This window comes from Anolis sagrei, chromosome 4 (assembly GCF_037176765.1).
Source record: "Anolis sagrei isolate rAnoSag1 chromosome 4, rAnoSag1.mat, whole genome shotgun sequence".
NCBI lineage: Eukaryota > Metazoa > Chordata > Lepidosauria > Squamata > Dactyloidae > Anolis > Anolis sagrei.
In genome coordinates, this window is record NC_090024.1 from 239,821,602 (window position 1) to 239,836,651 (window position 15,050).

Here is a 15,050-nt window from a genome sequence, read left to right on the forward strand (position 1 = left end):
AGAGACAAGTACATTCAAATAGGAATTCTCCCCTGGATCTCTTGTTGTTCTTGGGTGCTCATCTACTAAAGAATTAATACAGTTTGACATCATGTTAACTGCCATGGTTCAATGCAAAGGGATCCTGGGAATTGTAGTTTGGTACTCTTTGTCAGAGCAGGCAAAGCAGCATGTAAAATCATAACTACCAGGATCCTGTAGTGTTGAGCTGTGACACATAAAGTGGTGTCATACTACATTAATTGTATAGTGTAAAGCAGTGTTTCTCAATCTGGCGGGTCGGGACTTATGGGGGGGGGGGGAGTGTCCATGAAGGATTTTTAGAGGGGTCAACAAAGACCATCAGGAAACATATATTTTTGATGGTCTTTGGGACCCCTTTGGAGAGAAGGCTGAAGATCTCTCCGCATGTCCTTCTCTTCCTTTTTGGAAACAGATGGTGAATCCTCCCACCAAAAGCCCTCCTCTGCTGTGATTGGCAGACCTCACAGCCATCCTCTCAGCCAAAGAAGGGAGAGCAGGCATGCTCAGCGCATGGCAGCGTGGTGTACATGTGCAGGCGAGGGAGAGTAAACTCGTGCCAGCGGGTTTGGCGCAATTCTATCATTGGTGGGGTTCGGAATGCTCTTTGATTGTAGGTGAACTATAAATCCCAGCAACTACAACTCCCAAAGGTCTATTTTCCCCAAACTCCACCAGTGTTCACATTTGGACATATTGAGTATTCATGCCAAGTTTGGTCCAGATCCATTATTGTTTGAGTCCACATTGCTCTCCGGATGTAGGTGAACTATAACTCCCAAACTGAAGATCAATGCCCACCAAACCCTTCCAGTGTTTTCTGTTGGTCATTGGTTCATTTCCATCATTGGTGGGGTTCAGAATGCTCTTTGATTGTAGGTGAACTATAAATCCCAGCAACTACAACTCCCAAATGTCAAGGTCTATTTTCCCCAAACTTCACCAGTGTTCACATTTGGGCATATTGAGTATTCATGCCAAGTTTGGTCCAGATCCATTATTGTTTGAGTCTCTGGATGTAGGTGAACTACAATTCCCAAACTTAAGGTCAATGCCCACCAACCCTTCCAGTATTTTCTGTTGTTCATGGGAGTGCCCGCCGGAGCCCCCAGTGGCACAGTGGGTTAAACCCCTGTGCCGGCAGGACTGAAGACTGACAGGTCGCAGGTTCGAATCCGGTGAGAGGTGGATGAGCTCCCTCTATCAGCTCCAGCTCCTCATGCGGGGACATGAGAGAAGCCTCCCACAAGGATGATAAAAACATCAAATCATCCGGGCGTCCCCTGGGCAACGTCCTTGCAGATGGCCAATTCTCTCACACCAGAAGCGACTTGCAGTTTCTCAAGTCGCTCCTGACACGACAAAAAAAATGGGAGTGCCAAGTTTGGTTCATTTCCATCCTTGAGGAAATCAGAATGCTTTTTGATTGTAGGCGAATTATAAACCCCAGCAACTACAACTCCCAAATGACAAAATCTATCCCCCCAGTATTTAAATTTGGGTGTATTGGGTATGTGTGCCAAATTTGGTCCAGTGAAGGAAAATATATCCTGCATATCCAATATTTACAATACGATTCATAACAGTAGCAAAATTATAGTTATGAAGTAGCAACAAAAATAATGTTATGGTTGGGGGTCACCACAACATGAGGAATTGTATTAAGGGGTCACAGTATTAGGAAGGTTGAGGAACACTGGTCTAGATGGACTCTAAGACTTGGGTATGGAAAGCCTTGGAACCTGGGCAAATCACACTCTCTCGACCTCAAAGGAAGGCAATGGCAACTCCATTCTGGACAAATCAGGTCAGGAAAACCCTGTGATGGGTTCACCTGAAGGTTACTATACACTGAGATGATTTGCAGGAAAACAACACCAACTTCCTCTAAGTCTCACAAGTACATTACATAAGAGGCAAAAGATCCAAGGGCAACCTCGGACACGGTTCAGCCAAAATCTTGTTTTCTAGGCTTGGCCAAAGAACAAACCTTTCTGTTTGACAGCTTTGGTCTCCAGAACATGAATAGAGCCACTGATTCTAAGGAACAGCTCAAAGATGAAAGGAAGGTGGGCACAACAGTTGCAGTTTTTGATTCCTTTTTTAACAATCTTGGCATTGTCCTGTGGGTAAATGGATTCATAGTTTCCTCTACTATTGAGAATTATCTAGACCAGGCGTGAGCAAACTAGGGCCCTCCTAGTATTTTGGGCTTCAACTCCCACAATTCCTAACAGCCTACTGGTTGGGGGGGGGGGGGATTGATTTTGTCATTTGGGAGTTGTAGTTTGTGTATTTATTTATTTATTTACGACATTTATTAGCCGCCCTTCTCACCCCGAAGGGGACTCAGAGCGGCTTATCGTATTATTATTAGTAGTATTATTAGTTGCTGGGATTTATAGTTCACCTACAATCAAAGAGCATTCTGAACTCCACCAGTGATGGAACTGAACCAAACTTGGCACTCCCATGACCAACAGAAAATACTGGAAGGGTTTGGTGGGCATTGACCTTGATTTTGGGAGTTGTAGTTCACCTACATCCAGAAAGCCCTGTGGACTTAAACAATGGTGGATCTGGACCATACTTGGTACAAATACTCCATATGCCCAAATGTGAACACTGGTGGAGTTTGCGGAAAACAGACCTTGACATTTGGGAGTTGTAGTTGCTGGGATTTCTAGTTCATAGTTCACCTACAATCAAAGAGCATTCTGAACTCCACCAACGATGGAATTGAACCAAACTTGGTACACAGAACTCCCATGACCAACAGAAAATACTGGAAGGGTTTGGTGGGCGTTGACCTTGAGTTTGGGAGTTGTAGTTCACCTACATCTAAAAAACCCTGTCGATTTAAACAATGATGGATCTGGACCAGACTTGGCACAAATACTCCATATGCCCAAATGTGAACACTGGTGGAGTTTGCGGAAAACAGACCTTGACATTTGGGAGTTGTGACTGCTGGGATTTATAGTTCACATACAATCAAAGAGCATTCTGAACGCCACCAATGACAGAATTCGGCCAAACTTCCCACACGAAAACCCAGTGACCAACAGAAAATACTTTGTTTTCTGATGGTCTTTGGCGACCCCTCTGACACCCGCCTTGTGACCCCTCCAGGGGTCCCGACCCCCAGGTTGAGAAATGCTGCTTTTAGGTAAAGCAGCCATTTCAATGAGCGAACAAGACTGGAAGCAGAACCTGGAAATGTTGTTTTGGGAGTACATCAATTCCCACAATTCCCAACTGGAAGGGGATTCTGGGAGTTGTAGTCTCAAAAGAACCCTATTGCTAGATTCTGACATGAACACAGTGATGTTGTGTCAGCTTATATTGAGTGTCACAGTGAAAAGCAAAAACTGTCTCCTGTCTCTTAAATATCCTCAAGCTCATACTTTGGTGAGTATCCAATATCAGTTCCAGAACTAGAGAAAACTCTCATGGAGAGACATTGGCAACAGATTGAGCCCTCTTGGGTGGCTACTACCAGTGAATTATAAGGATGCAGCTGATAGAAAAGGTGGTCTCTAAAATATATAGGCCCTGAATTGCCCTGGGCTTTGCAACCCTTTGCAATCTGCTCCTGAAAAACAGTATAAATACAACACTGGCATTCAATATATTATAGAATATTAACGTCAGGATTATCCACACCATAAGATTTCCAGCATCTATGCACAGTTGTGAAAGCTGGAGAGTGAACCAAACTGATAGGGAGAGTCAATGCATTTGAAACATAGAGCTGGAGGATAGTCTTGCAGATCCTGTGGACTACAAAACCCACCAATGAATGGGTTCTCAAGTGAACCAAACCTGAACCCTCCCTAGAAACCAAGAAGACTCAAATGAGGATTTTGTCCTTTGGACATTATTTTTGTCAGCCTTTATTTATACAATGTCACCACTGTGTTGTCGAAGGCTTTCATAGCCAGAGTCACTGGGTTGCTATGAGTTTTCTGGACTGTCTGGCCATTTCTCCAGAAGCATTCTCTCCTGATGTTTCGCCTGCATTTATGGCAGGCATCTGCAGAGGTTGTGAAGTCTGTTGGAAACTAGTGGGGTTTATACATCTGTGGAATGTCCAGGGTGGGAGAAAAAACCTCTAGTCTGCTTGAGGCAAGTGTAAATATTGCAATTGATGGTCTTAATTAGCCATCTTGAGTCACCATCAGGCTGAGAAAAGTGGCATAGAAATGCAGTAAATACATAAATAAATAGCATTGAATATCCCTGCAGCTTCAAAGGTTGACTGCTTCCCGCCTTGGGGAATCCTTTGTTGGGAGGTAAAACAGCCACAGCAGTGCACTTGATGAATCAACCTGGACACAGCATATTATTTAAGAACACAGAAACGGTGGACCACTCTGACAACCACCATGTCAGACTACACAGAGAAGCCATTGAAATCCACAAGCACGTGGACAATTTCAACAGAAAGGAGGAAATCATGAAAATGAACAAAATCTGGCTACCAGTATTTTTTTTAAAAAAATCCTCTAAAATAGAGTAAATAAAGAGCAACACTCAAAAAACAAGGGAATTCCAGACAAGAAAAATCAGAGCCAGCTAACACCTCCCAACAAAAAAAAAAAATCCCCCAGGCAGGAAGCAGCCAGGCTCTGAAACTGCAAGGCCATTCAATGCTAATCAAGGAGGGTAATTGCAATATTCACACTTGCCTCAAACAGACAAGAGTTCTTTCTTCCACCCTGGACATCATTCCACAGATATATAAACCCCACTTGCCTACTTTCCAACAGACCCCACACCCTGCCACAGATGTGGGTAAAATGTCAGGAGAGAATGCTTCTGGAACATGGCCATACAGTCCAGAAAACTCACAACAACTCAATGCCATTATGATTAAACAGAGAAAACCATTCCGTGCCTTTTGATTCTGTATGAGGCAGCACAGAAATGCAACAAATAATAAAACATGGCCATATAGCCCGGAAACCACACAACACTCCAAATAAACAAATAAGTTTGCAATCTAACTAATCAAGCTTGGCAAGGCGGAAGGCAGCCAAGACAAGGGAATTGATTTAACCAAGGAAGCCACAGGGTTGAGTTTGCAAGACCTGAGCAGTGGTCTCTCATTCATAGGGTTGCCATAAGCTGAAGTGGACTTGTCAGCAATGAAACACAACACTATAGAGGTGAATAGATTCAACACATAGTCCTGAGTTTGCAAGACCTGAGCAGTGGACTCTCATTCATAGGGTTGCCATAAGCTGAAGTCGACTTGTCAGCAATGAATCACAACATTACAGAGGTGAATAGATGCAACCCAGTCCTGAATTTGCAAGACCTGAGCAAAGGACTCTCATTCATAGGGGTGCATAAACAGAAGGTCTCTCATTCATAGGGATGGCATAAGCTGAAGTTGACTTCTCACCAATGACTCACAACACTATAGATGTGAACAGATTCAACACATAGTCCTGAGTTTGCAAGACTGAGAGTCCTTTGCTCAGGTCTTGCAAACTCAGGACTATGTGTTGAATCTGTTCATAGGGGTGCCTAAATGGAAGGTCTCTAATCCATAGGGATGTCATAAGCTCAGGTTGACTTGTCACCAGTGAATTACACCACTACAGAAGTGAATAGATTCAACACATAGTCCTGAGTTTGCAAGACCTGAGCAGAGGACTCTCAATCTTATGGATGCCATAAACTGAAGGTCTGTCAGTCATAGGATTCCCATAAACTGAAGTTGACTTGTCAGCAATGAATCACAACACTACAGAAGTGAATAGATTCAACATAATCTTGAGTTTGCAAGATCTGAGCAGAGGACTCCCATTCATAGGGATGCCATAAACTGAAGGTCTGTCAGTCATAGGATTCCCATAAACTGAAGTTGACTTGTCAGCAATGAATCACAACACTACAGAAGTGAATAGATTCAACATAATCTTGAGTTTGCAAGACCTGAGCAGTGGACTCTCATTCATAGGTATGCCATAAACTGAAGGTCTGTCAGTTTATCATAGAGTAGCCATAAATTGAAGTTGACTTGTCAGCAATCAATCACAACACTATAGAAATGAATAGATTCAACACAGTCCTGAGTTTGCAAGACCTGAGCAGTGGACTCTCATTCATACGGATACCATAAACTGAAGGTCTGTCATTCATAGGGATACCATATGCTCAGGTTGACTTGTCAGCAATGAATCACACCACTACAGAAGTGAATAGATCTAACATACTATTGAGTTTGCAAGACATGAGCAGAGGACTCTCATTCATATGGATGCCATAAATTGAAGGTCTGTCATTCATAGGGTTGTCATAAACTGAAGTTGACTTGTCAGCAATGAATCACAACACTACAGAAGTGAATAGATTCAACATAATATTGAGTTTGCAAGACCTGAGCAGTGGACTCTCATTCATAGGTATGCCATAAACTGAAGGTCTGTCAGTTTATCATAGAGTAGCCATAAGTTGACTTGTCAGCAATCAATCACAACACTACAGAGGTGAATAGATTCAACACACAGTCCTGAGTTTGCAAGACCTGAGCAGTGGACTCCCATTCATAGGCATGCCATAAACAGAAGGTCTGTCAATCATAGAGTAGCCATAAATTGAACTTGACTTCTCAGCAGTGAATCACAACACTACAGAGGTGAACAGATTCAACACATAGTCCTGAGTTTGCAAGACCTGAGCAGAGGACTCTCATTCATAGGGATGCATAAACTGAAGGTCTGTAAATCATAAGGTTGCCATAAACTCAAGTTGGCTTGTCACCAATGAATCGCAACATTACAGAGGTGAATAGATTCAACATACAGTCCTGAGTTTGCAAAACCTGAGGCAGGGCTGTTGATAACAGGGAGAGGTGGAGATCTTTCATTCATGAGAACATCATAAGCCGAAGCTGACTTGGCATTGATAAACCACAAGGCAACATTGGGGCAATGCCAGCCCACCTTATATGGGAACCATATGGAAATGCACATCAAATGCTCTTTGCCTGTTAGAAAGCCATGGATGGAAGTGGCAGAGATGATCATCACGGCCATCGCCACCTCCTTAATTTGATAACAAACTCACAAGATAAAGCGCCTTATCTCCCCAGCCTCTTTCCGCTCTGCGCCTCCTTGGTTGGCAAGCTCGGTGGGGAAAGGGCACCTCCTCATCATCTCACAAATGCCAGATGGACTTCGCAGTGTCCTCATCACCAGCTCTGCCCCCATCTTTCCCAGATTTGGCACCTCCTTGCCACTAAAAACCCTTTGCCTTTTCCTTTGGCACCAAAGAAAATATTGCCCTCCACATGCGGGCACACACAACCCAGCACCAAAACATAAACAGGCATTTTTTGGAGGGTTGAAAGCAATTCTTATTCCAAGGTTGGATGGCAGCAACTCATCCACTTTGTGTTTACTCCGAAAGAGGGTCCTTTAAGAAAAGGCAAACCTACGCAGCAGCAAACCCAAAACAAGCTGTTAAAAAACCCCACAAACACACTTTGCCTGTTATACAAGAGGGGAGAATTTGGAAGTAAGCAAAGGAGAAGGATTATACAAGAAGGGAGATGCGGAGAAGAAGTCCAGGAGGAGAACAACAAGGAAGGGGATGATCAAAGTCAAAACCAAGAGATGCATCTTTTGCTGAAGACAGGAGGGGGAAAATAGCCAAAGAAACAAACCCACAAGTAAATGCATGAACTCCGAAGAGCCTTACCTGACCATCTCGAAAGCAGCAGTGGTACCCAGAAGCAAATCAGCAGACCTTTGGAATAAATGCCCGGAGCAGCGTCCATGTTCATCTGCTACTGGAGAGGAACCAGGAGAGAAGAAGAGAGGGGCAGAGAAAGAGAGAGAGAAAAAAAGAGTTGCATGAAAACAGAAGAAAGGAGAGAGGGCTGTTTTGTGTAAGGCAGGCTCTCTTCTCTTTTTTGCAGTGTGAAGGGCAGATGAATCAGGGGAAGGAGGGAGGGAGAGGAGGCGAAGCACACACATGCATACGACATCACAAGTCCATCCCCAAAATGAGGAAGCCAGCCCCACTTGGCTTCCTCTGTCAACATAGGAAGAAAAGAAGAAGAGGAAGAGGAAAAAAAATCAGAAGGAGGGGGAGAAGAAGAAGAAAGGGGGAGGAGGGGAAGAAAGAAAGAAAGAAGCCGCCAAGCCCTGCCCCAACCTATTTTTACCAGCTGATGAATCAGAAGTTTGCCACCCTTCCTTCCCTTTCAGATAAAGAAAAGCTTGCAAATGAGATATATTTTCTTTTTCAAAAGGAGGGGGTGGCATTTGTATGTGTGTGTGTGTGTTTGCATGGAGTGGGGGAGAGAACAGCACATGATGCATTGGCCAAGTCTGCAACACCCTTGAGCATGTCTGGCAAGACACGTACACAAACACAGGAAGAGAGAGAGAACGAGAGAGAAAGAGAGAGAGAGAGAGAGAGAGATTGGTGCCCACTCACCTGGCAGAACATTGATGCGCAGCGCATAGATTTGTTGGCATACACTCTGGGGAGTTTCAGGGGAGACTAATGATAGCCAAAGGGGGGTTGCAGAGAGGCTGGGATCAAGGTCCTTGGGTTCAGTCACTCACATGCTAAGCCCGGGGAGGGGAAGGAGTGATGCCCCTTTCCTGTTCCTTCTTTGTATTTCTCTTGCAGGAGAATATCTTCCAAGGAAGCCAAAAAGGCACCAGGCGGGCCAAGCCTGGCAGCTTCTCTCCTCCAGAGCAAACTGGGGGGGAGGAAAGAGAGGGGAAGGATCTTTCTTCTTCTCCCCCAGTCCCCCTTTTCTTCCTCTTCCAGAAGAAATCTTCCCAAGACAGTGCCAAAGAGTGCCAAGGCAAGCTTCTGTTCCTTCTTGGTATTTCTCTTGCAGGAAAATCTTCCCCAAGGAAGCCAAAAAAACACTAGGATGGGCAAGCCTGGCAGCTTCCCTCCTCTAGAGCAAAATGGGGGGAGGGGGAAAAAAGGGAGGAAGAAGGGTCTTTCTTCTTCTCCACCAGTTCCTTTTTCTTCCTCTTCCCCAAGAAAGTGCCAAAGAGTGCCAAGGCAAGCTCTCCAAGCCAAAAGTAGAAGGGGGGGGGGGGATAAGGAGGAAAGGTCTTCTCTTATGATCTTGCAGGAGAAGAAATCTTCCTGAAGGAAGCAGAGAGGATGCCAAGCGTGCCAAGGTAAGCTCTCTAAGTTGGGGGGGAAAGAGGAGGAAAGGCCTTCTCTTCTTATCAGTCCCCCTTTCTTTTTCCCCTTGCAGGAGTGGAAATCTTTCCCAAGGAAATAGAGAGGGTGCCAGGCGTGCCAAGGCAAGCAAGGTGCCAGGCGTGCCAAGGCAAGGGGGGGGGGGGGGGAGAGAGAGAAGGAGGAAAGAGAGAGAGAGAGAAGGAGGAAAGATTTCTTATGATCAGTCTCCTTTACTTCTTCCTCTTGCAGAAGGAGAAATCTTTCCCAAGGAAGCAGCAGAGAGGATGCTAGGTGTGCCAAGGCAATTCTCCAAGTGGGGGAAAAAGAGAAGGAGAAAAGGTCTTATCTTATGATCAGTCCCCTTTACTTCTTCCTCTTGAAGGAGAGGAAATCTTCCCCTAGGGAGCAGAGAGGGTGCCAGGTGTACCAGCTTGGGTACTAGCTTTCTCCTTCGGGGAGAAAAGGAAGGGGCAGAAAGAAAGGTTTTCTCCAGCAGTGCCCTCTTCCTCCTCCTCTTCCAAGGAGAGGTCTTCTTCTTCTTGCCCAAGGAAGCAGAGAGGGTGCCACTGCCAGGTGTACCAGCCTGGGTACTAGGTTGCTCCTTCGGGGAGAAAACAAAGGGGCAGAAAGAAGAGTCTTCTCTAACAGGCACCTCTTCCAAGCAGAGGTCTTCTTCTTCTTGCCCAAGGAAGCAGAGGAGGTGCCAAAGGTGCCAAGGCTAAGTCAGCCTGGGCAGCTTCCTCCTCTGGAGCAAAACGTGGGGAGAAAAGAAAGGGGTAAAGGAAGGGTCTTCTCCAGTACTGCCCTCTTCTTCCTCCTCCTCCAAGGAGAGGTCTTCTTCTTGCCCAAGGAAGCAGTGGAGGTGCCAAGAGTGTCTTCTCCAGCAGTACCCTCTTCTTTTTCTTCCTCCTCCTCCAAGGAGAGGTCTTCTTCTTGCTCAAGGAAGCAGAGGAGGTGCCAAGGGTGTCTTCTCCAGAAGTACTCTCTTCTTCTTCTTCCTTCTCCTCCAAGGAGAGGTCTTCTTGCCCAAGGAAGCAGAGGAGGTGCCGAGGGTGTCTTCTCCAGCAGTGCCCTGTTCTTCTTCCTCCTCCTTCTCCAAGGAGAGGTCTTCTTCTTGCCCAAGGAAGCAGAGGAGGTGCCAAGGGTGTCTTCTCCAGCAGTGCCCTCTTCTTCCTTCTCCAAGGAGAGGTCTTCTTCTTTCCCAAGGAAGCAGAGGAGGTGTCAAGGGTGTCTTCTCCAGCAGTACCCCCTTCTTCTTCTTCCTCCCGCTCCAAGGAGAGGTCTTTTTCTTGCTCAAGGAAGCAGAGGAGGTGCCAAGGATGCAGAGAAGGTGCCAAGGGTGCCTGTGTTCTCCAGCAGTGCCCTCTTTTTCTTCGTCCTCCTCCAAGGAGAGGTCTTCTTCTTGCCCAAGGAAGCAGAGGAGGTGCCAAGGGTGTCTTCTCCAACAGTGCCCTCTTCTTCTTCTTCCTTCTCCTCCAAGGAGAGGTCTTCTTTTTGCCCAAGGAAGCAGAGGAGGTGCCAAGTGTGTCTTCTCCAGCAGTGTCCTCTTCTTCTTCCTCCTCCTCCTCCAAGGAGAGGTCTTCTTCTTGCCCAAGGAAGCAGAGAAGGTGCCAAGGGTGCCTGGGTCAAGTGTCCCTCCTGGCAGGCTCCCTTCCACCGAAGGAGAGGGCAATCAAGGGGGCAGAAGGGTCTCTTCACCTCGGTGCCCCCCCCCCCCCGGGTCCGGTGCCCTCCCGCGTCTCTCTCTTCAGCCTCCCGCCTTCCTCTCGGGCTCCTCTCCCTCTCTCCCCCCTCCGCCGTTGCCTAGCATTGAGGGGCCTCCGGCTTTCTTTTCACAATGTGCCACTTCAGGGGGAAAGAAAGGGGGGTGTTCTTTTTGGGGGTCGGGGAGGGGGGAGGCCTGCCCAGCGTCCTCCCCAGCGGGAGACCGAGCCCAAGCTTTTCCCCAGCCGCTTTGGCGAGTTTGCTGGACCCGAGAGAAGGGAGGAAGAGAAGGGAAGAATCTCTTGCAAAGCAGGGGGATGTGGGAGTCTTGTGGTCGGGCCGGCTTGCTGTCCTCTCCCTCCCGGGCAACTTGTTTTGTTTGGGAGGCTTCTCTCTTTCTTTCTTTCTCTCTTTCTGTCTGTCTTCCTTTCTTTTTGGTAAGGTCACCCCTGCCTGCCTGGCATCAGCCGCACATGGGAGGGGGGGCCTTAAGGTGGGCTGGAAAGGATAGAGGGATGGATGGATGGAGGGATAGATGGGGACAAGGGGGGGAAACGCCCCCGCCTTGGTGGCTCTCCTGCTTTTAGGAGGAAGGAAAGGGAGGGAAAGGAGGTGAGAGAGAGGCAAGAAGAAAGGAGGGAGGAAAGGAGGAGGAGGGGAGGGGAGGAGGAAAAGAAAAGGCAGAGCAAAGGGAGGAGGAGAGGAAAGGAGGGAGACGGGGCAAAGAAGGAGGAGAGAAGGAAAAGAAGGGGAAAGACAAGGAGGGAAAGGAGGAGGGGGAGCAGCAGGAAAAGCAGGCGGAAAAGAAGGAGGAAAAGAAGGCGGAAGAGGAAAAAGGAGGAGGAAGAAATAGAGAAAGGAAAGGAAGGAGGAAAAAGAAGGCAGAGCAGAGGGTGAAGGAGGAGGAATAGGAGGAGGAAAAGAAGAAGGGAAAGGAGATAAAGGAAGAGAGAAAAGAGGGAGAAGGAAAAGAAGGCAGAAGAGAAAAAAGAGGAGAAAGGAAAAGAGGAGGGAAAGGAAGGAGGAAAAGAAGGCAGAGCAGAGGGTGAAGGAGGAGGAATAGGAGGAGGGAAAGAAGGAGGGAAAGGAGAAAAAGGAGGAGAGAAAAGAGGGAGGAGGAAAAGAAGGCGGAAGAGGAAAAAGGAGGAGGAAGAAATAGAGGAAGGAAAGGAAGGAGGAAAAGAAGGCAGAGCAGAGGGTGAAGGAGGAGGAATAGGAGGAGGAAAAGGAGGCATAGAAGAAAAAGGAGGAGAGAAAAGAGGGAGGAGAAAGAGGAGGAAAAGAAGGCAGAAAAGAGGAGAAAGGAAAAAGAGGAGGGAAAGGAAGGAGGAAAAGAAGGCAGAGCAGAGGGTGAAGGAGGAGGAACAGGAGGAGGGAAAGAAGGAGGGAAAGGAGAAAAAGGAGGGGAGAAAAGAGGGAGGAGGAAAAGAAGGCGGAAGAGGAAAAAGGAGGAGGAAGAAATAGAGGAAGGAAAGGAAGGAGGAAAAGAAGGAAGAGCAGAGGGTGAAAGAGGAGGAATAGGAGGAGGAAAAGAAGGAGGCATAGAAGGAAAAGGAGGAAAAGGAGGGGAGAAAAGAGGGAGGAGAAAGAGGAGGAAAAGAAGGCGGAAGAGAAAAAAGAGGAGGAAGGAAAAAGAGGAGGGAAAGAAAGGAGGAAAAGAAGGCAGAGCAGAGGGTGAAGGAGGAGGAATAGGAGAAGAGGAGGCATAGAAGAAAAAGGAGGGAAAGGAGGGGAGAAAAGAGGGAGGAGAAAGAGGAGGAAAAGAAGGCGGAAGAGAAAAAAAGAGGAGGAAGGAAAAAGAGGAGGGAAAAGAAGGAGGAAAAGAAGGCAGAGCAGAGGGTGAAGGAAGAGGAATACGAGGAGGAAAAGAAGGCGGCATAGAAGGAAAAGGAGGAAAAGGAGGGGAGAAAAGAGGGAGGAGAAAGAGGAGGAAAAGAAGGTGGAAGAGAAAAAAGACGAGGAAGGAATAGAGGAGGGGAAGGAAGGAGGAAAAAAAGGAAGCAGAGCAGAAGGTGGAGGAGGAGGAAAAGGAGGAGACATCGAAGAAAAAGGAGGGAAAGAAGGAAAAGAAGGGGAGAAAATGAGATTGGAGAGTTACCAAAAAGGAAGAGGGAATGGGGACAAGTAGGATGGATGCAAGATCAAAAAAAGGAGGAATAAATGGAGGTAATGAGAGATAGGAACGGAAAGAAGGGGAATTAAGAGAAAAAGCAACAGAAGATAAACAAGGAAGGAAAGAAAACAGGAGGGAGGAGGACCAGGAAGAAGAGGAACAGAAGGAGGAAGAGGATACAGAAAGAAGAGAAGGGACTGAAAAGAAGAAGAGGAATTTTATGTGCGTGCACACACTTCATTCAGTTGGACACAGCTGAGCATATTGAAGAAAAAGTTATCTCTGGAGACAACTCAGGGCAGCCAGTGGCCTCAGTGTCAGGCCTGAAGTTCAAGGCTAGAGAGCTGAGAGAGCACCTTGGAGAGATTCTTTGCAACCCATTGTAATGTCGATCCCAGTTCCCTTGTATGAGTAGGCACACCCCTCTTCCAACTTTGGTTCTCCCCCCCCCCAAAGAAAAAGAGCTTCCAGGTTTATACCCCCTGACCTCCACCTCTCTTGCTCTCTCTTGGCAGATGCATAGGGCTGAGAAAACCTTCCTCGAAAGCCAAGGCAAACCCTGTCTGGGGACTGCGCAGCAGGCGAGGAAGGCAGGCAGGAAGGAGATAGGATGCTTTGGGCAGGAAATAAACAGGAAAGGATTTCATGGGCGAAGTGAGGGGGAGAGGAACCCAGACAGAGAGAGGGAAATCATCCCAGATGGTTATGATTTATTACTCATCCTCCTCCAGAAAAACAAGACAGGTGGGTGGGTTTACCTCGAAGCGCAGGATTGTAAGCCTGTGTCCAACATGAGCTGAAAGGGCCCCCAAAGCATCAGATCCTGGCTGATTGTGGAATCTAAACAGGACTGGATGGGAGACCACCATGGAAGAGCTGCAGGCTCTATTTCAGAGGAAGGAACTGGCAAAACCACTTTGCAGTGTATTGTCGAAGGCTTTCATGGCCAGAATCACTGGGTTGTTGTAGGGTTTTTTTGGGCTATACAGCCATGTTCTAGAGCAGTGTTTCTCAACCTGGGGGTCGGGACCCCTGGAGGGGTCGTGAGGGGGTGTCAGAGGGGTCACCAAAGACTACCAGAAAACACAGTATTTTCTGTTGGTCATGGAGGTTCTGTGTGGGAAGTTTGGCCCAATTCAATCGTTGTTAGGGTTCAGAATGCTCTTTGATTGTAGGTGAACTATAAATCCCAGCAACTACAACTCCCAAATGCCAAGGTCTATTTCCCCCAGACTCCACTAGTGTTTACCTTTGGGCATATTGAGAATTCGTGCCAAGTTTGGTCCAGATCCATCATTGTTTGAGTCCACAGTGCTCTCTTGATGTAGGTGAACTACAAACTCCCAAAATTCAAGATCAGTGCCCACCAAACCCTTCCAGTAATTTTTGTTGGTCATGGGAATTCTGTGTGCCAAGTTTGATTCAATTCCATCGTTGGTGGAGTTCAGAATGCTCTTTTATTGTAGGTGAAGTATAAATCCCAGCAACTACAACTCCCAAATGACAAAATCAATGCCCTCCCCCAATCCCACCAGTATTCAAATTTGGGTATTTGTGCCAAATTTGGTCCAGTGAATGAAAATACATCCTGCATATCAGATATTTACATTACTATTCATAACAGCAGCAAAATGACAGTTATGAAGTAGCAACGGAACTAATTTTATGGTTGGGGGTCACCATAACATGAGGAAACGTATTAAGGGGTAGTGGCATTAGGAAGGTTGAGAACCACTGTTCTAGAGGCATTCTCTCCTGGCGTTTCGCCTGCATCTATGGCAAGCATCCTCAGAGGTATCAAATGAACAAAATCTGGCTACCAGTATTAAAAAACTCTAAAATTACAACAGCAAAACAACAGAGAGGAAACAATCTGGGACATCTAATCACCTCTCAACGAAAGATTGCTCCAGGAACTAACAAGCCACACCAAACAACAGCCAGGCCATCAAATGCTATTCAAGGTGGTCAGTTGAAACGTTCACACCTAGCACCAGCAGACAAGTGTCCTTTGTCCCACCCTGGTCATTCCACAGAT

General features: G+C 46.8%; 1 protein-coding gene across 7 annotated transcripts in view; it reads right to left on the minus strand.

The window, feature by feature from the left end:
- The window catches only part of LOC132773014 (tyrosine-protein phosphatase non-receptor type substrate 1-like), a 659,100-nt gene that overhangs the window by 250,701 nt on the left and 393,349 nt on the right, over positions 1-15,050 (minus strand). For 2 of the 7 annotated variants that reach the window (XM_060771884.2, XM_060771886.2), the window contains one exon: positions 7,735-7,822. In XM_060771884.2, coding sequence (XP_060627867.2) covers positions 7,735-7,819 — 85 coding nt within the window. In that variant the 5' untranslated portion in view covers positions 7,820-7,822. Of the gene's footprint in view, positions 1-7,734; positions 7,826-8,203; positions 8,408-8,478; positions 8,982-15,050 lie in introns of those variants that run through there. The other 5 variants (XM_060771880.2, XM_060771883.2, XM_060771882.2 and 2 more) reach the window with 5 other exon arrangements.